The sequence below is a fragment of the Anopheles arabiensis genome, chromosome 3 (genome assembly GCF_016920715.1).
Source record: "Anopheles arabiensis isolate DONGOLA chromosome 3, AaraD3, whole genome shotgun sequence".
NCBI lineage: Eukaryota > Metazoa > Arthropoda > Insecta > Diptera > Culicidae > Anopheles > Anopheles arabiensis.
In genome coordinates, this window is record NC_053518.1 from 761,800 (window position 1) to 786,889 (window position 25,090).

At 46.6% G+C, this 25,090-nt stretch overlaps 2 protein-coding genes across 3 annotated transcripts in view; one reads left to right on the forward strand and one right to left on the reverse strand.

Annotated features, from left to right (window-relative positions):
* LOC120905111 overlaps positions 1-15,999 on the forward strand; it is a 119,383-nt gene extending 103,384 nt beyond the window's left edge. For both annotated transcript variants that reach the window (XM_040315833.1, XM_040315834.1), the window contains exon 3: positions 6,050-15,999. In XM_040315833.1, the coding sequence (XP_040171767.1) occupies positions 6,050-8,911 (2,862 nt within the window). In that variant the 3' untranslated portion in view covers positions 8,912-15,999. The remainder of the gene's footprint in view (positions 1-6,049) is intronic.
* A 2,139-nt stretch (positions 16,000-18,138) lies between these two features.
* On the reverse strand, positions 18,139-23,369 carry LOC120902451. The gene is made up of 5 exons (XM_040311197.1): positions 23,148-23,369; positions 21,525-21,649; positions 19,699-20,143; positions 18,775-19,629; positions 18,139-18,700 (listed from the first exon to the last, which is right to left on the reverse strand). Exons 2-5 carry the CDS (start codon positions 21,620-21,622, stop codon positions 18,467-18,469), a joined length of 1,632 nt encoding a protein of 543 aa, XP_040167131.1. The 5' UTR covers positions 21,623-21,649; positions 23,148-23,369; the 3' UTR covers positions 18,139-18,466.
* Positions 23,370-25,090: the final 1,721 nt, after the last annotated feature.

Sequence of the window (25,090 nt, forward strand, 5' to 3'; positions counted from 1 at the left end):
CAATAGGGTTTGAAGGGTTTAGTTAGAAACGTTTTGAAATATTATGAATATAAGTTTACAGAGTCAAAGCTATAATTGTGATCTGAATATATGATTCCCATAGGTTACCTTCAGCGTGTTAGAACGGGAGAAAGATCTCGGTAACGCTCTATCCTCCAATCTCTCCGTCAGGTCGTTAGTAAACGCCCAGGTTGCATCGTCACTATCTATCGCCCGCATGATGCATCGGTCATTTCTAACGGGAAGCGTTAATAGAATTTTACTGCAAAATCACCAGCACCAACGAGTTCCCATCACCTGTCTCGGGGAAGATGGTACGATGTTGTTTCCGGGGCGAAAAACGAATCGATCCACTACGTAATTCGTCTTTTTCTCTCTGTCTCTCTCTGATGCTGCAGATCATCATCTTCGCGTTGGTTGTCGATGGAGTTTCACCGAGACATTTGCTCGGTCGTATGCTTTGCCCCAGTGTCGATAGGGAATACAAACGATCATAATTGGATCTTGATCCGCAAAGACACCGTGCAGAGGGGCCTCAACGGTTGTATCCGGCGGGATGAGTCTGGAGTGCCAAAACAGGGGGCAGCTGTTGTTGGAGATTTAGAGGAAAAGCGTAGCGTGGCTATAATTGCTACGGAAGTGTGACAGAATCAGGACGGGGTTGGAGGATGACGAGCAGAAATACTTCTTCATCCAGCCGTGTGTGTGCAGATCGCTAGCATAGATTCTGAACTAGATGTTGTCCGTGCGAGAGGGATTATCCGAGACGTCCACATTCAACCTGCAGTTGCACCAACCGTCATTCCCCGCTGCTTTATGAGATACACAAATTATCGCGCGAGCTCGTAGTTTGCCGATGCTCGAGGAAACGCGGGTAGTGAAGGCTGGCGTTGATTGAAGACGTTACCGCCAGTGCTCGCACTAGACGCTAGCTAGTGGGCATCTAGCGGCGAGCATCGTTAGACGAGCGAAAGATGACGAGCGTGTCCCGTGCACTCGCGGTAAGTACACCTTGCCCGTATCTGCCAGCGCACGAGCAGACAGAAAGAGGCCGCCCAGCAGCTGGGCAGACAGACGGGGTCGCGTGAGGAAGACCGAGAGAGGGTGTAAATGCATCAAGATCGCTGTTAATTTACGCCAAAGCGGTGTGTTTGGCTCCTTTTATTTTTACTCGTCTCTGTGTATGCTCGTGTGTCGGACGCGCTGTGGCCATTTATTGCGCCCCAGTACCGAAACCGTCCTGGGACGGACGGACACCTTGCGGTACTTGTTTGCGCACAGTCTGGCTGGCTGGTGCAGCGTATGCAGCGATTTTAAAAATATAGGATAGGAAGAACATCAACAAAAACAGTCATCCGACGCGAAGGCGCACGTACGAGTAGTTCCTCGCTCGACCCCGAACCGGCACTTTGACCACACTGATACGCCCGGATATGTCAGTGTCGAGAACACGTTTCGGTCGGGTGCAGCTCTGCACCACGCACGGCAAGGGATAGGTGAACGATGTGGCTGGGATGTGCTTTCGCGGATCAATTATATTGATTTGGTTCGGGATGGTTTACATGCGTCAGGAAGGCATCCGGTCGCTGTCCATAGGAGCTTGGTTTCGGGTTTGGGGGAAAAGAGAGTTTAGTGGAAAATAGCTCGTGACATGATTGCAACCGATGCAGGATGAGTTGTCATATTAGTACCGTGACAAGGGAGTAGATGATTGGACGCCACACTGAGCGTCTTGACTACTTGATGCTCTAATGACCTCATTACAGAGTGGCGGGACGCCCAGTCGGACTGGAAGTTATTCGTTTTCAGTCACAATCATCGAAATGGTTTGTTTTAACAACTTTTCTAAAGAGAAGCCATCCATTGGCTAAGATTTTAAAGACTGTTTATTGTGACAGCAGCAAGATAAACACTAATCCACTGGAATATCCGTTCAACGTGAAGAATGCATCAATGTTTGGATGTGCGGTCCCCCTGTTTGTGTTGCACCGGTCCGTGTACTCTACTCCCCTCATGTTTGCTGTGTGTGTCTTTTGCTCTGCGAGTCCGATGCACCGACACGCACAATTGCATCGAAGCCGCGTAATCTCACACCACACCACCAGACAGGGAGAGGGAAACAAACCGTTGCGATCAATCCAAATAGGATTACGTTAATTGATTTAATGGCATCATGCACTGTAGCCATACTGCACCGAAACACCTCGGCGGAGTGGATTTGCATTAATGCTCTGTTATTTTGAACGCGGGGGGAAGCAGCGAACACTTACAGCGGTTGGGAAAGTGGTTCCATACAATGTTGCTGAGTGTAAAATATCGACAACGAACCACAGGAATGTTGAATATCTCATTACGGGGAGGGAGAACCGCTCCCTGAGGGCAAAATATCAGCTCAGCGACTCGGAACTCCAGCCCATAGTTCACTGAACGTCGTGCGCGAGGAAACATTGTAACAGTGGGTCGAAGATCCGGAACCCACAGCATCTTCATTATCGATCGTAGCTCGCTCAGTTCTAATTACAAGATAACTCGATCACCCGCGAGGCCGGGAGGTACCGACGAACGCACTCACAAGGCTAGACATGCAGCGCCATAACGTTCAATCGACCGCAGGCAGTGGCTGTAAATTTTGTCGTTCGCCTCAAATACGCCTAGGCAGCGGGACTCCAATGCGCGACAACGGCCACCTCACTTCATTTTCCTTCACCCCGCACCGGACGAACTTAATAGCGACGCGTGTATGTGTGTGTGTTTGTTTTTGTCTGTGTTTGCATCTAGTTTTCAGAGAGCAGAGAATCACACGAGCGAGTCGTTTGGCTACGAGCGGGTGCCGTATAAAAGTGGGGTTGGCACAAAGAATGCCCATGTCGCGCGTTCCCGCCAAACCGCCACCGAGACGCCGATGTCGTGAAGTTCCTATTAAGGTGATAAATTAACCGTCCGACGCGGTTCTAATTAGAAAGATTTAGTAGATAGTATGCGCACGCGGCACCGAGACTCCATCGGAAGTTGGAATCCTCTGGATGGCTCGGTGGCTGGCTTGGCACGGGTTGGCAAAACGGAACGACATTTCGTCGACAAGCATGTCGACAACGGGTGGCGGCAAAAACGCGGCCCAGCCACACGACATTGCCGTTGGCTCTGGTGCATAAGTGTGTCCGGTTTTCGTGCGGTTGTGTATCGTGTTGACGTTTTTTTGTATGTTTTGTGCATCTCGTTTACGTTCCGTTTCACAAATTATCCTTGCTGGAGAGGGCAGCATAAAAAATGTTGTGCTCACGAACAGGGAAGCTGACAAGCGTAATACGGAGGCCAAAATGGAGAGCGCGCTAGTCGAGGAAAGACCAGCATGAGGTCGAAGTTTTTGTTCGCAGCTTAGCGCGAACTTTGCGGATCATTCGGCAATGACACTTCTCAGGGTGCTGGCAGGGTGCTGTCGTCATTGAGGCCTTTTGCTAGTACATTTTTGTGGCTTTCGACGAATGTTGTTTAGTAGTCTGTGGCTGAGATCACATAATTTTAGCGAGACATATAAAAAAGCAGAGTTTCTCAAAAAAGCGGTCGTTTGGAACATATTTTCCCACTTAAGGGCCCTTGGTTTGCTACAACTGCAACGAATTAAACGATCTGAACGCTAAAAGACGTTGTTTTGCTCATCTACTTGCTTACTGCATTCTCAGCATGCAACATTCTCAGGGTCAGTGGAAACGCAAAAAGCAAAAACCACACAACTCTAACGCGCACCAAGCTCTGCCCCAGATGCGAACGCCAGCTGGCTGTGGGTTCTCTTCCGTTCTTCCGCCACACAAAAGTTAGACGGCAGAAACTCCAATCCAACGAGAGTGCTGGAACACAAAATCGTCCCCCGTCTCGTATCGTGCTGCGGCAGCAAAGGGTCGTCTTTCGCGATGGTTTCTGTCTCTTCTGCTGCTGCCGTTGCAACAATGTATGTGCACAAACAGCGAGCGGTCGGGAGGGGATGCGATCGATTTCATTGGTTGCCCACAGGCGGGTCGTTTTACCAGTGCCATGTTGTCTCTAACATTAATTATGCTGGCTATCGCGTGTTAATTTGCGCGTTTGTTTGTTTCTGCCTGGCGGCGGCGGCGTCTTCAGCCGAGCATGGTTTGTGTCACCATGCGAAGAAGACGGAGGAGCAGCATCTCGTCGTGTACGCTGGCCGGTGTATTGGAAGATCGGTATTGCCGCTTTATGTACTGCCCATCGATTTCTGAATACAATGTCCGTTCGATTGGATTTCGCGATAGCATGCTTTTTTGTAGTTAGTTTGTAATCGATGAAGGTGATGAAGGAAATCAAAACCACCCTGTGTGTTGTATCCATGGAGCAACTGTTCAAACTCTTCTCCGGTTGCGGATGAAGGAACGCTTAATTTTTCTCATAGACCGATGGTTCTAAATCAACGAATAACGAGGTGTTACATTTACGATTTCAACCAGCTTATTTAATTGTCGGATATAGAGTTATGCTTCACAGCTTATCCGAAGTTGCAAAGTCGAGATAGGGAAACCATTAGTTCGTTGCTGCGCCGTCGCCATCGTCGTCGGATTTGCAGTGAAATAAATGTTAACGCCAATGCTTGTTTCCTTGGTGTCGGTTGCGTCTGATAATTCGTAATGGAGGTGAAAACACTTAAGATACGATCTAAAAGTGCAGTTTAAAATAAAAATAAGCTTTTTTCCACGGCTTTTTTCACCCAATGTAATGCGCTCGGCTTGCAGTCGAGTTTCTCACACGTGCTCACAAAGCAGCCCACAGTGGAAGCAACCGAACCGGGTAGTCGAGTGACAAGTGCACCCAGAGGTGGACAGAGTCATCGCTAGCCGGGCAGGAAAGAAACCTGTTCAATTATCAACCCATGCAGCCAGGCTTTCGTCTCCATTCGTTTCGCACACCACCGATCAATGCTGCTGAGTCGGCGGACTACATTCCCGAACGACGACTCCACACACCACTCCAAGGGAAACCCTGGAACGTTCATCCCTTATTCCCCTACCGAGGCAAGAACCCTTTTTGTGTACGGTGATGGTAAAGTCGCTTTGAAAGCAGTCGAAAGAATGCATCTGACGAATGGTGCTGCATCTAAAGCAATACGAGGACACACAGAGGCAGAGTCTGCTGCGAATCGAAATGCAATTCGTCCCGTGTCGCTGTGTGTGCGCACAGTTTGATCGATGGTTACGTGTCGCTGTTCGATGGGCAAGGGATGGAAAGGGAGAAGCAGTTGCAGTTTTCCGACTTTCCACGCCCGAGAGCCGGATGAGACAGTGTGGCGATTGTGTCGTTCTGGGTTTCCGTGGACTCGGCGTCCAAGGAAGTACGGAGAACCAGCAAAGAACAGTCGGATCAACCTGTCGATGGTGGTGCTGGTTGGTGGTGCACACTGTTTCATTCTTTTCGTTTTGGTTCGCTCACATTAACTACCGGCACCTGCACGACAGCATAGCGGAGCATAGTTGACAAATGCAACGCGAGCGGACACAGGAATGTAGTCGAGCGCATAAGGCTGGGGGAGCGCCCTTTCCCTATTACATCCCGTGTTCGCTTAAGGTACGTCCCCTTAGCTTCGTTGTGATAACTTAATTTATGAAATAGCTTTTTCCTTAGCCGGATGACGGGAAGGTATGCAATGGGTGGCTATGGTCTGACCATTTCCAAGCGAAGCTCAGTTTATGAAAAAAAGACGAAGGCACCTTGTATGGGAAGGAGGAGGCTGTTGGCCGTCGGTAGAATGGAATAGCTTACTCACTTTGTTGATGATCTTTTTTCGCACGGCTAGAGAATCGAATGGGAAAGGGAAAGAGAAAATGCATTAAGCTTTAGCAGAATCTTCAGCAGCAATAGCGTAATGCAGCGGAAAAAGGCAACGAATGGCGTATTTTAGTAAACGACGAAATTATCAACTCTGTTTGCTTTTCAACGATGTGGTCTTGCTGTCTTGTAAATGCATTTTCTCTTTGCATTAAAATGTCTGCAGTTTGTTCAATCAACTAATAAGCAATTTTCCACCTCCATTGTCTCGTTTTAGGCGGCCTGGGAAGGTCCGATTCCCATCAAAGCGGAACCACTGGACATTCCACTGAAGAAACCAAAGCTTATGAACGATGCTGGATCGATGTATCACAGTAGCAGCGGCAGTAGTAGTAGTGTTGGCAGCAGTCGGACACAGCACTATGCCGCCCAGCAGCAGCAGCAGTTGCTGGTGCATCCACAGTCCCACCTGCTGCACCATCACCAGCAGTCGCAGCAGCAGACGAGTGCAGCCTTCCGGCCCTGGACCGCCCAGCAAAAGGCGCAAAAGTACGCGCAGCAACAGCAGCAGGCGCTGTTGCTGCAGCAGATCGCACCGTACGCGAACGGCACAGGCACCACGATCGTGAACGGCACGATCCGACCGACCTCGCCCGGTGGCAGCATTCTGGCGCTCAGCCAAGAGCCGCCGCTGCTCCAGAACCCGGAGAACGTGGTACCGATGTCGGAGACGGACAAGTTCGAGCGTTCGTACCAGCCGAACGTAGCCCTAGTGCCACGCAAAACGATCCTGTGCGGGAAGGAGCCGCCAGCGGTCTCGGTGACCGCTGTCCGCGAGCGGCGCGAGTACGATGGCAACAAGGATCGTTCCGTGATCAAGTGTGAGGTGGTGCAGATCAAGCAGGAAAGCCCCGGCACGCCGCCAGCGATTGCTGCCGGCGGTGGTGCAGCCGTCGATGGATCGATGCGGTCCGTGATCAAGTGTGACGTGCAGATCAAACAGGAACGTTCCGGGACGCCCGCGTCGGCAGGCTCGGGACACTTGGATCATGGTGGACGAGGAGGCCGAGAAGACAACAGTCGCTCACCGGGTCCACCGTCCTCGGCACACATTCCCGTATCGCCTCCACCACCGGCAGGAGCGATCGCGATCAGTACGATCATTGCCAAGCAGCAGCAGCAACAACCACACCACCACCAGCAAGTGTCATCGATGGCAACGTACGGAAATAGCAACAGCAACAGCCCCGTTCCGATCGCGCTGGATGCGCAGCATTCCGGGTCGTCCGGGTCGAACGAGATCACCTCGTCGACGTCACCACTGCCACCACCGCCATCATCGATCGTGGTGAACATGAACGGTGGAGGTGACGGCGTGGCGCGCGCACGGGAGCAGACGGGAGACAAGCCAAAGCTAGTGCTAATAAAAGAACCGATCATCAGTCCACCGCTGAGCACACGGACGCCCACGGGTCGGCATTCTCCACACGGCCATATGCTGCAACAGCAGCAAGGCGGTGGTTCCGGCCATCATTCGCAGCCAGTGTCCCCGCCGCCACCGTCGCACCACAGCGAGCATCATCAGCCGATGTATCTGCACCACCATCAGGTACTACAGCAGCAGCAGCAGCAGCAACAACAGCAGCAGCACTTCCGATCTCATCATCCCGGCACGACGACCGCCGACACGATCATCCACCGGAACGGGCATCCGGTGGTGGGCAACTCGGAGTTTGAGCTGTCCACCGACACGGACGATGACAGCCAGACCGGCGAACCGGACAGCAGCAACGTCCCCACGACGATGGAGCTGATCGGCGAGGTGCTGAAGGAGGTGGAAACGGAAACGAAGCAGCAGATACTGAACATCTTCAAGGTGCTGCTGCAGGAGAGCCGCGTCGAGCACCACCGGCTGCAGATGGAGATCCGCGCGAAGGAGGACCAGCTGATGGAGGTGCAGCGGCACAACATGGAGATCCAGCGCCAAACGGACCACTTACAGCAGCAAAACCATCAGCTACAGCTCGAGCTTGATCGTGCTTTGCTGAAGATTGAAGCGTTGCGCGAGCATCAACACCAGCAGTCGCAGCTCCATCATCATCAGCAGCAGCACCACCACCAGCAGCAGCATCACATCATGGTGCGGGAAACGCTAGGCGGGGTGGGTGAGTCCAGTACCTCCTCTACCCCGCCATCGCCCCTGTCGCTCGTCAGCAACGGTAGCAACAGCAACCACAGCCATCAGCTGATCGAGCGGCGGAACAGTTTCCCGGAAAAGTCGGAAATCATCATGAAGCCGCTGAAGAAGCTGCTCCGGCGCAGCCCGGACGATGCGACGACGGTGCTAATGTTGGCATCGCCACCGCCCCAACCCACGGGCAGCCTGCCGCCGGCGCTTCCAGCCTGTCTGTCAATTACGGCTACCACCGTGTCGGTGGCCCCGAAAGCGTCCTCCACCCAGTCGGACCCGGAAGCGGGGCGCGAAGCTAGTCGACGGCAGCCTTCTGTCTCTCCGTCGCCGACGCTGAGAGCGGGCGAATCGTCGCCGCCGCCTGCTGCTTTACAGCAGCCGCCGCAACCACCGCCACCACCACCACCAACAAGTGCCACCATTGTACCTGCATCACCGACAACGATAACGGCCGTCAGTGCCGTGAATGGCGGCTCGTCCACGGCTTCATGCATCACCCAACCGTCGTCGTCCGCCCTAGAGAACGGTCCCTCGCCATCACCGATCGTTGTCGTTATTCCGGTGAGCAGCAGTGGTGGCTCTTTGCTAAAAGATGCTAGCGGCGGTTGTTCTCCACGACCGCCGTCGCGGGCTGGCTCACCGCGGTGTGACGGCAAAGGGCGACGCACTCCGGCGGAAGGCAACGATAGTGGTGGTGACGATCAGGATGAGGATGAACCGATGGAAGAATCAGTTGTTGCTACGGACTCTTCCAGGACTGTGGAGGTGTCATCGGACGCTGCACCAGAGGGAACGGCCAAAGCGTCAGCGATCAGTGCAGCGAAGGGCAGCGCAATTGGGACAAGTACACCTTCGGGTGGTGCCAGCAATCAGGAGAACGATTCGCCGAACCGGTCCAATCGAGGCAGCTCCAGCGGTGGCACTACCAAAAGCAGCTGTGACAACTGATAGTTGGTGATCCGTTGGCGCTGAACCAGGGGATGCCGCGGCAGCGGCGACGGCGGATCGGTACAGCGCTAAGCAGCGAAACAGCGTAACCTAAAGTGTAGAGCGTGTCATTATCACCTTAAAAATATTATTTATCTTTGGTTACCAAGTCCGGTTGGCGGTGGAAGACATGAGGGGGATGCACACACAGCTGTTGTGGTCCCCGTTTGCTCTCGGAACCGCGCACCAAGTGAAGCATTTTCGTACGATCCATTCTCTCCAAACGTTTGTTTCGAGTTTTGTCCAAGCCAAAATCAAAGTTTGTGTATAATTGGTATTCGTTTCGTTCCCACCTAAATTATTTATACGGTACGATTATTAAATAGAGGGGCAGGAGAAGGTAGGCCCAGCTCTTACGACGACTACGTGAAACTATCTTGCGCGCAAACCAAACGTTCATCCGCACAAACTGGAAAGTTGGTTGGGAAAGGCGTATCTGGGAAAGGATAGATGATCGCTATGCACGAACAACGAACAGTCTTACTGAGCAGCGTGATCGATAGTAATTACCAATGGTCACTTGAAAGAAGAAACAGAGGGAACAAATGGAAAAGCATCGTCACAGGACAAGCCACGAGCAAGATTAGACAGGCATACTTTTTCCCCCCTTCTCTGCTATTTTCTATGCTGCCCGGTAATAGCGATTAGGTCGGCAGCGCGCGCAGTACAGTAGTTTTAATAATTTCTTTGAATTAACCACTAAGTGGTTTTAAATATGGTAGATTGTAGTGTCGAAAAACAAACCGAAACGACGCGGCAGTAAGATGTGTGCTGTAAGAAGCGACGGTGTGTAAAGCAGTAACTCGTAAGTTGCTGTAAGAATTCGTCAAGTACCGGAGACAAAAAAACTAGTTGCTATCAAGCTAGGCGAAATAGAACTGTACCCCGTACAAGCGCAAAACGATATAGAAAACGTAGCAAACAAAAGAAGAAAAAATAACGAACAACGTGCTGGCAATGCACACACAGTGTAAAACAGTAAGTAATCCTCTTTACGATAAAAGTCAGTCGATAACTACTATATTAAAACCAACAAGCACATAAGCAAATGGGGAGGAAGAAAACAAAGAAACACACGCTAAACTAAAAAAACAGCGCAGCATAGTGAAGAGATAAAGCGTAAGCATGGAACCATCTTAAACTTAAGTTTCAACTGTTTTTAAAACAAGCGTTTCAACAAGTTAAACCCTGACGAAAAAGCGTTTAAACAACCACAAATAAGTAGTACCAGGCGTGAATGCGAGCCGCACGTCCTCGGTTCGTCGAAGTAGAGGTTGTAGCGGGTTTTGTAGGTCCCGTGCGCCACGGACGAATGCGTGCAGAGTCATCCCATTGTAAATAGAGCGGTCCCACTAGAACATTTAAGCAAACAAACCCATGAATGCACCTTGAATGCACACTCACGTCCACGATTATGCGAATGTAGAGAGCAACATTTCATTCTACTTCCAATGTAGAGCTGTTTGTTTTTGTTTTTACGTATAATTCCTTTTTGTAAATTCTCTTGCCTCCTTTTGATTGCCTTTCTTGTGCCTTCTTGTCTTGGAGGGCTTAGAAGGACGAGTATTCAAAAGGAACTAGTGCCAGTTATTGTAATCGATTCAAGCAGAACCTTTCACTCGATGAGAAATTCCTCTGGCAGCGCGTTGTCAGTGCGCACGATATTTATTTCGTTTATTTTGGCCTCGTACTACATTAAATTATTACTTTCGTTCTCAAAATTTATGCTCCTGTCTCTTACCCCTCTCCGTTGCGGAGTACTCCTCACACAGTACTAAAATTCACCTGGTGGCGGGGAAGGATGTTGCAAAGCGACACTACTCCTCCGATCATTAGTCCTTATCTGTACGGCTTTCCTTGCGATGGGGCATCTCCATCGATCCTTTGCATGGTAACCTTCACACACACACACCTGTATCTTTACCTTTATTTATTACAAGCAGTTCTGACATCAACGGTGTATGTATTTCCGCTTTTTATTTACTTTAATCTGCTTAAAGCATCCATCCTTTGGTTAAACTAAGTTTGATAGGGAAGGAGAGTGGGTGCGTTCAAAACCAAGTTTTTCGATCCAAAAAAAGAGCATACTCATACAAAAAGAAAAAAAAATGTATGCTTGTTTCTGTACACTGCTTATGCTTCCTTCTATTCTATTTTTTGTTTGTTTCCTGTCGATCGGTCGATCGGTGTGAGAGTTGGGATAAAATTCCTTCTAGCTTAAAGCTTTCTTTCCTTTCCCTCCTATCCAGCGCGCATACCGCTGGATAAAAGAATCGAGTCGAAACATAGGCGTACACAATATTACTGTCGATCTTAAGTGTAATTTTGTATAAAGAGAAAAAAAGCGTAACTTTAAATAACGATAAGGTCCGTTAAGAAACAAACCATGCTACTAGAGTTAGAGTGTGTAACTGATTACAAGTAAAAAGGACAAATCATCCAAAACAAAACAGACGGAAAGGAGCCATGTGTCCTTCTTGCGCGCTTGTGTGCTGAATTGGTGTATTGAGAAAGAAAAAAAAAAAGTAATAACACAAGAGTAAAACAAGAAGTTGGTCCTCGTTAGGGTGCAAACAACGAATGTGGACCGAATTAACGACTACCACCACTACCATCTAGTGTTGTGCACTAATGTTCTGCCGCAATGTTCTCATTGATTAAACGTACTTTTATACGCTCGCATCGCAATAATCTCTGTGTGTGCGTGCATGTGTGTGTCGAACACCAGATTTCGGGTTCGTAGTTCGCAATCCCATTTCGAGTAACTGCCAGTTTGAAAAGCAACAAGTTTAAAATTTAGTAAAAACGAAAGCAAAAGCATAACGAGACGAAACGAAACTGTCACAACAACCGCGTCACGGCGAACGCCTTTTCGTTTTATTTTCAACTGTAATAAATGAAACAAAATGTAAGCTTCTCAAGCTTTCCCGCTAGTGAAACTATTATGTGGTGTAATGTTTCTTTCTTTTTCGCCTACCCTTTTCCTGTCGATAACGCATATTGAGCCCGGTCCGGTTAGGTTGTTCGGTTTTGGTGACTGTAATTGTGAATTAACATGCGCAAACTGATAGACTATAGACGAACTTAAGCAACCCAAACGCGAAACTGTTTGCCTTATGCATGGTGGTCGGAAAAATGTTCAAGTATTGGTAAGGATCGAGATCGCCCAAAATCCTCCGTTTGCCGGATGGCGACAGCAACAATTTTGCATGGATTCCGTTTCGTTTTCGTGTTTTGCTGTGCGGTTTTATTTCGCTACGTGTTCTGTACTGGCATCCTTCGCATTGTGTAATTGTGTGTGTATGTGTGCGAGTGTATGTACTTGAGAAAAACGCACATCCAGCAAAATGGTGGTTTCATGTTATACGATAGAGCTGCTCTCGCTGCTACTCTGCTGTGTATTGGTTCAGGGGGGCAGCGTGGACCTGACTGCTAAGCTCGTGTGGACGGCACGACAGGAAGGAGACTAAAAGCAATTTAGTAACTTAAGCAAGCGGACTCGCACTCACGCAACATGAAAGGGAAGGAAAAAGGGGGACAGCAAATTCATACGCATAATGCATCTCCGTGCATCTTCTCGCTGGTAGTGCACCCTAGCACGACACGTGACACAATATACCGAACATGAAAGCACACAAACACACACACACATACAATAAAACGGAAACACTTACAAAAAACATTAACGCGTAATGAGAAAAGTGGCGGTGCAAAAAAGGGGGTAACTAAATACATATAACAAATACAATAAATAAATAAATAAATATATAGATATATATACATGTACGATTCACTATCGTCAAGATTCACTTTCTAGACTCCTGATTGCGAAACGAAGTACAAATTAGAATGTATGCTTTAAAAACAAACTCATAGGAAAATGAAGAAAAAAATCTTTCACTACTCATTGCACACAGATAAGCTACTATATGACAAGAAATACAGGAGTGCGCTAGGCACCACCAAGCAAGCCAAACCGGGTGCAGCAGCCCTGCCTGCCGGACCGTCATCCTTTCTGCAACGCGATGCTTGGGACCGCAGACGGGCCAAAAAAAAAAAACACACACACACACATACAGTTTACAACCATTATGGGTATTTTTGCCTCCCAATATTGATGTTTTTTCCTCTCCTCCTGCGTTGTTATACCGTTTTGTGCGTGCAGCGTGTGAAAACTTTTCATGTGGTTTGCTTCATGTGCCAAATTTGAGTTTACATGTAACTCGATAAAGATAACTTGTTGATGCTTCTGTTCCATTATCGAAAGCTTCTATGTTTTTTTTTCTTCTGGCTCAATTTATTTCGAATGCCTGCTGCTCTGTACAGAGATGCGATATGTTGAACGAAAAAAAAAAAATTGAGGCATTGTTCGATATTCAACAACAAATACCAATTCTTCTTTTTGTTTTAGAAACATATTTACTCGATGGGCAAACGAACAATAGACCGATGAACAAAGAGAATCAAAATGATACATGTATAGAAAAAAAGCAACAAGATAACATCAAATACATAAAAGAAAACTGCACCGTTAAGAAACCTTAGCCATACTATTTTTCTACACTTAAATATTGTAAGAAAATGAAAAACAAACAAATGAACGAGTTTTACCGTACCGCGGTGGTAACTGGCGATAGTAAAAGTGAACAAAAACATGAGAAAACATAAATAGCAACGGTTTATTGAACGTACACGAATTTAATAGTAAAATGCATAATATGCGTTAGTGAAAACCCGGCTTAATATATAGAGAACTCCCAATGCAGAAAACAACAGTAGAAATAACACACGCAAACAAATTTGTTCACAAGTCAGTCTCATTTCCCAGTGCGATTACATTTCTCGTTTTTTGTTTCGATTCACTTACCGGTTTCTGATCTTACGCTCCAGCTCTTGGTGCACCATCTAAAGCTTTTTTGAATTTCAAGATCTCTGAGTCTTGGCTTGGAAGTCATCTGGAAGAAATCAGTAGAGAATCAATAATAATAGTAGTAGATTGTTCCTTTTTTACTTGCGCCTGTCTGTTGCAGGCGCCGATCTTCGGCTTGCACAACGTAAGACAACTTATAGCAAAATGAGACACATGTGTAAAAGTGGTTGAAAAGAAAAACGTATTTAAATAATAGCCAAAGTAGCATCTACGAGAGTTCTAAAGAAATAAAAAAGAGAAACAAAACACAAAACTCAAACATCCAACACACCATAGAACATTTTTAATAGTAAAAACATACACACACACACATAAAGCTACTACTCGGTGGTGGGATTAGGGCAGAAACACGCGCATGTATAAATACCATACATAACAAAGGGAAGAAGAGAGACGCAAAAGCATTAGACTATACATTTGAAGTAAAATTTACCATCCAAAGTAAATATTCGATACACATTCATACAAAAAAAAAAGCTCTCTTCGGGACAAGAAGGAAGGACATTATAAAACGCAAACGTTATACACAACCAAACATGTAGCAAAGCAGTAAGCAAAACGAATCAAACTTTAATCAAGTGAATCCATTTTACATTGCTAGTAATGTTGAAGCAACAATGTAGAAACCCTCGATCTAAAAGGCGATCATAATTACACAGAAAAAAGGAAAGAACTGCTGGAGGACGATGTGGAAAACAAAAGAAAAACAACTAAACCAATCTAAATCGGTAGCGCGTGTACAAAACAAAAGAGAGCAGAAGAAAAAAAAATACCCTAACGCGATACATAGAAGCGCGGCACACGATGTTGACTGAACTATGATAACCAAACAACAAAAAAGCTTAGTGGCGAACGTATCGGAACATACGAACAGAAGAAAACGTAGCAGATTGGTACAGCTTTCGGTTGATTTCGGTTGTAGTGCTGTGTGGAATGTTTAATTTTCATTTGGCTGTGCTTTCGAAAGAAGGAACCTAAATTTTCGTAATATTTTTACAACCTGTAGCACACCAACTGCACACAGTCGAACACATGGATGATACTTGAAAGGCCTGGGGTGGCCGAATCCTTTGCTCCCATACTTGTGTGTAAGGTGGTTTGTAACTTTTGTTTTATTGCGACGAAATTCACTATATTAGCGATCGATCGGCGCCAGCGGTGGCGATGTTGATGATAAGCGAATTAGTTTTAACCGTGTAATTTATCTGTAAAAAGTAATCTAGCATCAGTTCGGTAAGGTTCATCGCTATGTTCAAAACATAATAAGCTAAGCATGTGTAAGCTACAGTGCTGTTGTTTTTTGGTTCTCTTGGAGTTGTACATTTTATGTTTATACATTGGTTGGATCCGGCTTTCGATCGGTGAGGGCGGTGAGAAGTGATCCGAAGATTAGCAGTGATTCAGTGAGTGTAATGATTAAGACAGTCGGAATAGAAGCAAAAAAAACCGTTGCATCCTTGCAAGTTGCTTAAGCTTGTTCTGTTCGGTTTTGATGCCACACAGTAAAGAACGTCGTCGCCAACACACAGCAACAGGTAAAGCAAAAACGCGGCACATGGAAAGCAGTGCACAAACTGTGACCGCAACTGTTGGGGAGGGATTATTTATTATTAAACAAAAATGATTTTGTGTATAGATTTGCCATTTACATGTTATTTAGTAGCTACGGTTAATACTATAGAACTGAAGGAAGAAAAAAAAAACAAACTGACGAAGAAAAACAACCGAAGGAAAACTGCTGCTACGTAAGTTTGAAGTGCAAGTAAAGGGGGGAAATAAAATAATAGCGACACGAGTCACTTGACAACTTTGCAAGGTCTGAAAGTGAGAGTAAGGCTGATGGATGAGACGGAACATGGAAAATGCTGTTCCCAACCAAACATACCGAACGTTTGAGAAAATAGACAAAGAAATGGAAACGTCATTCTATACTCTCACTGCAAAAAAAAGATCGTACAATGTTACGCGAATGCAAAACAACTGCAGAAAACACATTCAAACGCAAATAAAGCATAAATAGGAAAAAAAAAAACAAACACTCACACAAATAACTGTAGAGCGAAACTCCCATAGACGAATCAAGATATAAAAACAACCAGAAACAAAATCGAAAAAAAAACACAGAAAAAATGCTTACCTACCCAGCGACACACGTGTTACCCTCTGTAGTTCGTGAAAAAAGCGAAAGGATAATGGAGTAAATGAACAAAGAAAATCAAATTATCTTGACCGGTTGAACAAAGTAGTGATCGATGCAGCGGCACCTCCACATACACATACGCGTGCGCACACGTTTCATCTTCTAACACAATCTAAGATAGCTAAATGTTTCAAGCATTACAACTTTACCTTAGTAAACCAAATCATACCAAGTGCATGTAAAGGCGTATAAACGTTTATATAGAAGAATACAAACGAATGTAAAAAAAGATGGTTTAAGAAGGTGCAACATAAGTAGCTTTACTCACTCTCACTGTCCCATACACGCGGTGTGTGTGTGTACGCGAGTGTGTGTATGTGTGCGCGCGCGCAAAAACTGGTAAAACAATTCACAAATAAAACACACACACAAAAACGAAAACAGAAAAAAAACACCTGTGCAAAAGTTATAATAGATAAAAAAGGATGTAGGAAAGGACTGGATTGGAGAATATATAACAACACAATATAGCTGCAAGCAATAGAAAAGGAAAGCAGAGGACTGTCAGGACGATACATATTACAGCAAATGCATTCGCAAAACATTTAACCAAGTGCGGTAGAAGATAGCGCTGGGAATGCAAACAATGGTGCATAAGCATCGTGTATGCACCAGCGGAGGAAAAAAACAGACAAGATAAGTAAAGAAGAAGATTAAAGAGGACAGGGGCGGAATGGGCCAGCAGCAGCTTACAAACACAATACCGACTAAACGAAACGGTGGAAAGAGAAGGGGAAATGAAAATGAAACAAATTTACTGAAATTATTCTAGATACTGAAAGTAATTTAAAACCAGAGAAATAAAATTATAAAATAATTCAAAACAACCTTTCGGACGTTCTCTTTTTTTCGTTGTATCTTATATATCGTTGTATCTTATAATATCTGCCATGTCTGCTATCTGCTAGCAATCTCTTTTATCCAGCTCATTGTCATCTACGTGCATGTCTGCAATTCGTCCAAGAAGCAGCGCACTTCAAAGGACATCTTCAACTCGTTGAGTGGCTGCGTCCCTTCGTCGTTTGTCTATCATTCGCTTTCAAACAAAATCAGTACATAGGGGAGCGCGAAAATCCACTGACACTGCAACAACTGCTTTTTATCCATTGAAGGTACTCTCTGCACTATGTTTTCCTTTTCTTTTTTGTTCTACCCTCCTCCATTGCTTTATCAACTTTTCGCCATTTTAAAAGTGCGCTCCAAGGAGGAGGGAGACATATTGTTCTGTGAAAAGTCCTTCCAAACTGCACGGCGGTGCTGCAGCCATGCTGATGATTGGGGTAGCGTTTGCACGATGATGATGGTTCCATCTAGGGACAGGTTGATCCATCCACCTACATGTCACAGTCGATTGAAGGTAACTCGAGGCTGCCAAGCTCTGTTCTGCCAACCCCCGGTCCGCGATAGGAGTGTTGGTGAATAATTAAAAATCCATTTCCTTCGCCAGCCAACTGTTACAACCGGGGGAAGAGTGCGCGAGTCGTCGACACTGGCATGTTATCCGTTCGCTACAGATACATGGGTGGCCAGTGTGGTTAAGAGTGGCGTAGTGTGGTACCCCACTCGGTGTCTTTTCCAGGTGAAAGCAATTTTAAGTGCAAAGTCAATATTGTACCTTCATTTTTGCAAACGATTTCATTCTTGCCATCTTTGCATGCTGGTAGGGATGGAACCATTAGCGAAGAATGTCGGTACCGTACTAATGTCTAGGGACGGATGTAGAAGATATGGAAAGTCGTGTTTAAGATTGCATAAAGATTTATTGATCGGATTTTTCTGCAAAGTTCGTGGTTCACTGCAATGGAATAGAAAACAAATTATTTGCATTCTTAAATAGAAAAGAAATAAAAAGGATACGAGGATGAAAGTGAACGAACGTCATCGAATGCGTATCGCGGATTGCATACACAGCGGCGGTAAGTGCATGCGGATTGCCTTCACATAGGCGCAACGTTCGAATGCCGAGAATGTCGATTTTGAATGTCGACTTGAAATCAGCGTTAGAACTCAAACTTTTCGTTCTTTCGCTAACTACAAAAATTGAACTAAATTCAATTGTACAATTATGAGCTAATGCAGCATTTCCACGCTTTATTGTGCATCATCGTTGGCAATAGATTGAGATTTACCAGTTTGCCTTATATGTACCAACTCTAATTTCCTCTCAACATTAAGCATACCAGCACAGTCGTTATTTCTATAAAATCTAGTAAGTAAATTCAGCAAATAAAAAATGGAGAAAGGCAATTAACCGATCTGCTTCGCGCATTCGCGCACATCCACTACTTAATCCTACGCACTACTGCTGTGTGTGATTTTGTGTTTCTTTTGGTACTAGACAATACTTCCGCAGCCGTCCTGGAACTGGAGCCGAGTCAGGAGCAGCTTACTTTGTAGTTTCGTTGCCCAAATCATCGATCACTTCTTCGGACGAGATTCGGTGCGGTCCTGGACCTCGGACACGGTTGCTTACCTCCGCAAAGCTGCCCTTAATCTCATCCAGCGCTTTGCCGAGACCGAGCTTGATTTGGTTGAATTCCTGCGTTACCATCGAGAGTCGGCCCAGGAGGTAGTTCAGGTTGGAGTCCACTTCCGTCATACGGTTGGTAATGAGGGAGACCTGCAGTCGAAAGAAAAATGCACATTTTGAGAAACAGATCAGATTGCTCTGGCAAAACTTTATCTCACACTTACCTTGCCCTCCATACTGTCCATTGTGTTGAGTGTACCGTTGACATAGGTTTCCGTTTGCTCCTGGAGACGATCCAAGGCTTGCTTGCTGGACGAGATCTCCTGGTACATGATACCGATCTGACGCCACACCTGGCTGATCTCTGTCTCAATCTTTGAGCTGAGGTTCGTGAGGGCACCGTTGTGATTGTCCAGAATCGTAGCATCGATGGCATCGAAACGCTTCGAAATGGTCGTATTGAGACTGCCCGAGTTAGCCTTAACCACGTCGCCAACCTCACGCATGATCTGCATTATACCGAAGTCCATCCCGCGCTTGGCATCCAGAATGTCCTCACCAGCCTTCAACAAGAACACCGACAAATGGGACATGGTTTCGTTCATGGAGTTAAACTGATCCTTGGCCGTGTTGTGGAACGCTTCCGCCGTGGTCAACTCTTCTGTCAGCGTCTTCAATATGTCGTCCACGGATGATTGCAGCACCTCGTTGTTCTCCTTGATGCGGGTGGCCGTCTTGGTGAAGCTCTTATCCGATGCGGTCAGCACCTCCAGACGCATATCGTTGATCGCTTCCAGGGTTTCGTTGACGAGGCCTTGGATGAACTGCTTGTCAGGCAGCGATGATGCATCCTTGCTCAGCGAATTACTGCTCGGACCGTCCGATGCCATCGAGTTGCTCAAATCTTCCAGACGGCGCAGTACCTTGTCCTCAAACTCCACGTTTTGCGTTGCAATGACTGGACTGGTGAGGTAGAACTGAGACAGCTTCTCTTCCATCTTGGAGATGATCTCGTCCGCCGAGGAAAGCTTAGAGTTGACCAGTTTTTCCGTCTCCTTCAGCAATTGCCGATTGACATCCTGGGAAATGGGAAGAAAAAGTAAACGATCATTTTTTGGAACAAGCGAGCAAGATTACCGATGGTTTACCTCCGTGGCATCACGATCGCTCTTCAGCTCGGCCAACTCCCGTCGCAGCTCCCGTACGGTAGCTGCCACCTCGTCCAGCTTGCTTGCTACACTTTCATCGTCCTCGTCTCGTACCGATCCGTTTGGTTCCCGTGGAGCCATCTCCGTCAGTCCCTTCAGAATGCCTGCCAGAGACACGTCGACCTCCTTTTGCTGCTGGGCGAATGTAGCAATCTTGTCACCGTGCTGTAGCAGAGCGGTCTCAATCTCTCCAGTGCGTCCCTCCAAACGACTGATCATGCCCGGCAGCGGATCCAACGCGCGCAGATTCTTCTGCACCGTGATCAAGCTCTTCTTAACCTGCTCGGCATGGGCACGTTCACGTTGCTCGTGGCGCTCCAGCTTGTTGTCGAGCGTGTTGTAGGAGTGGACCAGCGACAGGATGGCATCTCGGATCTCTTGGTTGCTGTGTGCGATGATCGTACGAGCATGTGAAATGTTACTCATTTTGTAGTAAACTTTCACACTGGCGTTAATGTTAATATTATCCTTCAAAATAAACACTATTGTTCAGAAAACATTTGGCACTAATCCAACTAAGCTAATGCCAATTCAAACGTCGTGAACGGTAAACATCTGTTCTTGATCGATGGTTGGCTTTAAACAAGACATTACAAGTATTATTTATCCAATCGTATGTGAGTGATAACTCGACTTACGTCTTAAATGTACAGCGCAAATGTTTCCAAATATTTAAACTCAGCTCGATTGATAGACAACTAACGCGCCGTCCAAATGGAACGCTCCAAACTCCAAACGATCGCCTTCCTGTTTACGGCTGGCAACAAAGAGACATGCACCGGGCAAACCTTTCTCGCTCAATAAACATCACTCTACGCGAGACGTAAATCAGTGCGAAATGCAGTAAATATAGCAACCGGCCATCAGCGACCTCAGAAACCATTCCGAAAAGGTTCCGTCTCCGGTCGTAAACGGGCATGGTGCGCACCAGCGGCATTGTGTCTTCTTGCGGTACGCAATGCATCCCATCCACTGCGTAAAACCCCGCACGCTAGATACGCGTGAAAATAGGCAAAGCTAAAACGCACTCAATCAAGGCGTGAAAGATGCATGTGCAAATGGAAAAAGGGCACCGCCGTTCTGGTTTCGCCAGATGCACCGACTCATCGCGCGTTTCCAGATGCAAGACGATCTCGTACGGCGCGCGCAAACCCATAACATCCAAACACGATCGCTCGGAAAATGTCTGCAGCAGTCAGTGTACAGGCAGCAGTAACAGCAAGCCAACCATGGCGGTTCTGACGTTTTCGGGGTTAAGCTCCACCAATTATGATCAATTATGGTAACAAATGGCCGCTGTGCCGGCACTTTGGCTGCCTGCGCGGTATTCGTTATCGATTAACGCGTTCGGTCGGTCTGTTGCGTCGGCTGCGCGTCGTCCGCGAGGCCTGACTTTCTTTGGGCCGCGACCGCGAACAGAGAGGTTATTCTATCGTTCGGGTTCATTGCCATCCGATGATAGTGAAACCGAGAGTGAGCTGTGCGCGGTGGCTGGTGGGCCAGTTAACTGGTGGGGTCAACTACACGCCAAGACATTGAAATTGACCCTTCCCGCTCTGTCCGAAGGCTCTGAGACAGTGCGTTTGATTGTTTGAGCTGCCAGGGCCAAAAAGGAACCCGGTCATTAGCACGGGCTCGCTTAAGAAAGGGACTTCTTTTTGGCTGTGTTTTGGTGGTTCGAGCCAATACAAAAGGGTTCAGTGTAGCCAATTTTTTGGCACAAAAAAGACTCTTCGTAAAACGCAACATAAGGTCCATGTACTTACGTAACTTCGGTGGCAGGGTGGGCCGCACCAGCGGCGCGGTAGGACACGGTGCTTAGGGCCAGCAAGATCAGCCAGCAGAACTGAGTCGTCATCGTCATCGGGTGTACGGGATACTGACGGCAATGCTGCAAATGGAATGGACGAGGGAGAAGAACAATTTCATTTCCATTAAAGACTTTTACACCCGCTTAGCCTGTTTATCCATGGCAGATCGTGTAGGGAGATTGCATCGAGTGCTTAATGCATGTCATCTGGCACAAGTGTGAAGGACTTCGAGGACGTCGAAGCAGTACAGTGGAAGAAGAAAGAATCGAAGAAAGGAACCCAACATTGTTGAGGAAGCAAATGGAACGTATGTGGTGTTCGTTTAATTTCGTTTTCAACCGACAGACGATAGCGGAAAGGCGATCGAGAGGATTTTGTCGTCCAATCAATAGTTTTACGATAACAGTCCGTTTTTTAAAACAATGTAACTCTGCTTCTAGGAAGTCTACATGCTCTATTTATGCAATGAGTGGCGTCACCACAGCCCTAATGCCCGATGCCCGCTGATTAGCGTAGAAGCCGCACGGACACAGAACATTCTTCGTTTCCTTGTTGATGTTTGCTGCTTCGAGCTGGCTCGGGCGGCTCGAGCTTTGTTTGTGGTCGGCTTTTTAGCCTCAATGCGTATGATGATAAATTGGTTTTAAATTATTCAACATTTGCAACCGATGCCTTGGACGATTGCTTGCTGTTTGCCCACCAAGTGTCCCTATCAACCGATGAGCTACACTCGTGCCTGATTGACGGCTGTCGCGTAGTGTTTGTCGCGTTTTATAACCGTTTTAATTTAATCGTGAAATATTGAACCCCGTAGCGATCCTACTGGCAATGCAAAATCGCTCACTTTCTCACAGTCAAGGTGTACATAAATCAGTACTTTATGAAAGAAAGTTCGCCATTCTGACCTTCTGAGGGATCTGGTTTTCGATGCTACCGGTCTCTATCGTCCACTCCTCTCAAGCGTCGGTTTCTTGACTCACTCCATTTCAACTGATAATCGATGTGCGGTTTGTTTAACCTAATGTGCTTCGAACTTAGGCCGTGCACAAAGCCACACACGGACAGGGAAAAAACTCCAAAGAAAACACTTGATCTCATAAATAAATCCATTAACGACGGCAGGCACAAGCGTTTGGCGGCAAAAATTTGATTTCATCTCATAAACAATCTCAACAAGACTGTGAGTGAGAAGGGGCATATGGTGTCCGATCGTGGCTGAACAGCGCCCAGAATCGTTTCCATTGATAATTCGAAACGTTTCCCATTCTAATCACGCCAAGCTCTTGTGTGACTTATGGTAGCTGGTTCGACGTAAATGTCTGTCTGTTTAGTTTTCTAATGGGATTGCTTTTCTTTTTCTCCTCGGGATAAAACATGACCCCCTGCACAAGCTGAAAGACACTTGATCCTAGAGACACATATGCACACACAAGTGCTGACAGAGAATACAAGACCCGGATCGTATTTCTTCTGCATTGCATGGCCCGCTTGGAAGGGAACGTTTCCAATGAACGTTAGCAATGGTCGCTTAGGTTGGTCCATCACTTTAAAGCTAATTGATATTTGAATAATAAAAACCTTTAAACAAAGATCACTTCCTGTGGTGATCCTCCTTCGCTGTGTCTTTAGATGAGACTTCACACGCTAATACTAGATAAGGCTCTGATCACACTCTGATGCACACTCTGCCACTGTAGCACAACACCTCCAATCGAACAAGACACGTCTGGACCCCGAGCCCAAGAGGCGAGCGATCCGATCGTAACGGAAAACGGCAACTGAATGAACGAAGGATGTTGCCGGTTAGTGCGCGAGACTTACGCGTACGCATCGCGCAGTTCTTTGTGCCCACGATCATCTCCCACGAGACGAGTTTACTCTGTCTTTCTCCCGCTCTTACACTTACATTTTCTCTGGCCACTGTTTGAGACTGTAGTGTTATATGCTCGGCGGAAATAGAGGGTGGCCATATGTTAGTATGGACAGAGACAGAGAAAAAGAGAGAGAGAGAGAGAAAGAGCGAGTGGGTATGCGTGTGTCCTCTTGTGTCCATTTGCTGTTTGATCTTTGGCTGACATGTGTGAGTCGGTATGAAACATGGGAGGAAGACGGGCGAAGGATGGAAAGGATGCATCGATCTTCTCGTCATTCAGAGATCATTGCAACTGCATGTCCAGGGGCCGGAAACAATAGCAAGTTTTTAAATGTAAATGCAAATTTTCCACTCACCAGCCATTCAACAGATGATTGTTGGATTTGTTCTGGTGCTGTTCGTTAATGCAAGTTTAATGCATTGCACTGCACTGTAACATGAGTTGCTTGTTGCTAGAACGTGACGGTATCAGCTTCTCACGATCGCGGCCACTACTTGCAGGCTATTAATGAGCCCGTTCCAGCGCAGAAGGGCATGATTCGACGTCGTCGGGGGCAGATTTTACACCGCCGTTTGTGGTCCGACCCGACCCGCATAGACGAACGCAACGAGCTTTGTTTACTTGAAAACCCTCCCTCGACGATGGATTTTACGGCTTTTATATCCCTACACTGCACATCGTGGGATGTGCATCTGTGTCCAAAGGAAAACACATGTGCACCTCTTGCTGGAATTAGTGAGAGACGAGGTGAAGAAAGATCGGGATTGAAACGTCTCGGAGTGGAAGATGTTAGCGGGTGTGATCCTTCCTTCTGTGTGTTGATGAAGAAGTAGCCAACACCACATTTGCTGTAATCGATTCTGGAGAATTGATCGTATCAGGGAGTGTGCTGGGGTGTAGGGGATGATGATGTTTATGTAGCCTTGTGTAGATGTGATGACCCTTTTCGGTGGTTTTATGCTTTTGCGATGGGCAATTGAAGATGCATCGTTAGAGGCAATTAGATGAAACAATTTTAAAGACGTTCATTGGCTGACGAACATAAGGTAAATGTACTGGTTTAGTTTAGTTTAGTTGGTGCGCCCTTAAAGAATTACTAGATCGACTCAGTGTTCATTAGTTGTGCTGTAGATTTAACGGCAATACCACGTGGTCGTCCCACTGTACTTTTTTCTACTCATCATAATGCAGGAAACTTACCAATCTACGTAGTATTGGTTTTCTTTCTTTTTCCTCATGTGTCTGATATTCATGTTTAACAAACAAATAAACAAATTTAAACTGCACATTTTTGAAATCAAATGGATTTTTTTCCATTCCAATTGGTACGAAACGGTGCAACTTCTCGATGAGATAGTATAGTTTCTCCGTCGCGCCAGCCAGCGTGGCCAGAAATACCAATTTATCTGTATTCCTACCGATATGCCTACCGATTCACAGATGAGCCAGAAAACCATTTTCCCAAATGATGTAATGCAGTAAACTGCATCTCAATCCTTCGTTGGCTTAAAATCCCTAGTAAAATTTTTAGATCAACAGTTCAGAAAGGCCTCATTGGTGTGACCGCTATGAACCAAATCTAATCCATCTCCTGGAAATAAATGTATGTAATTTATCGTGCCGATTAGCACCTCCCCCACCTCTCAC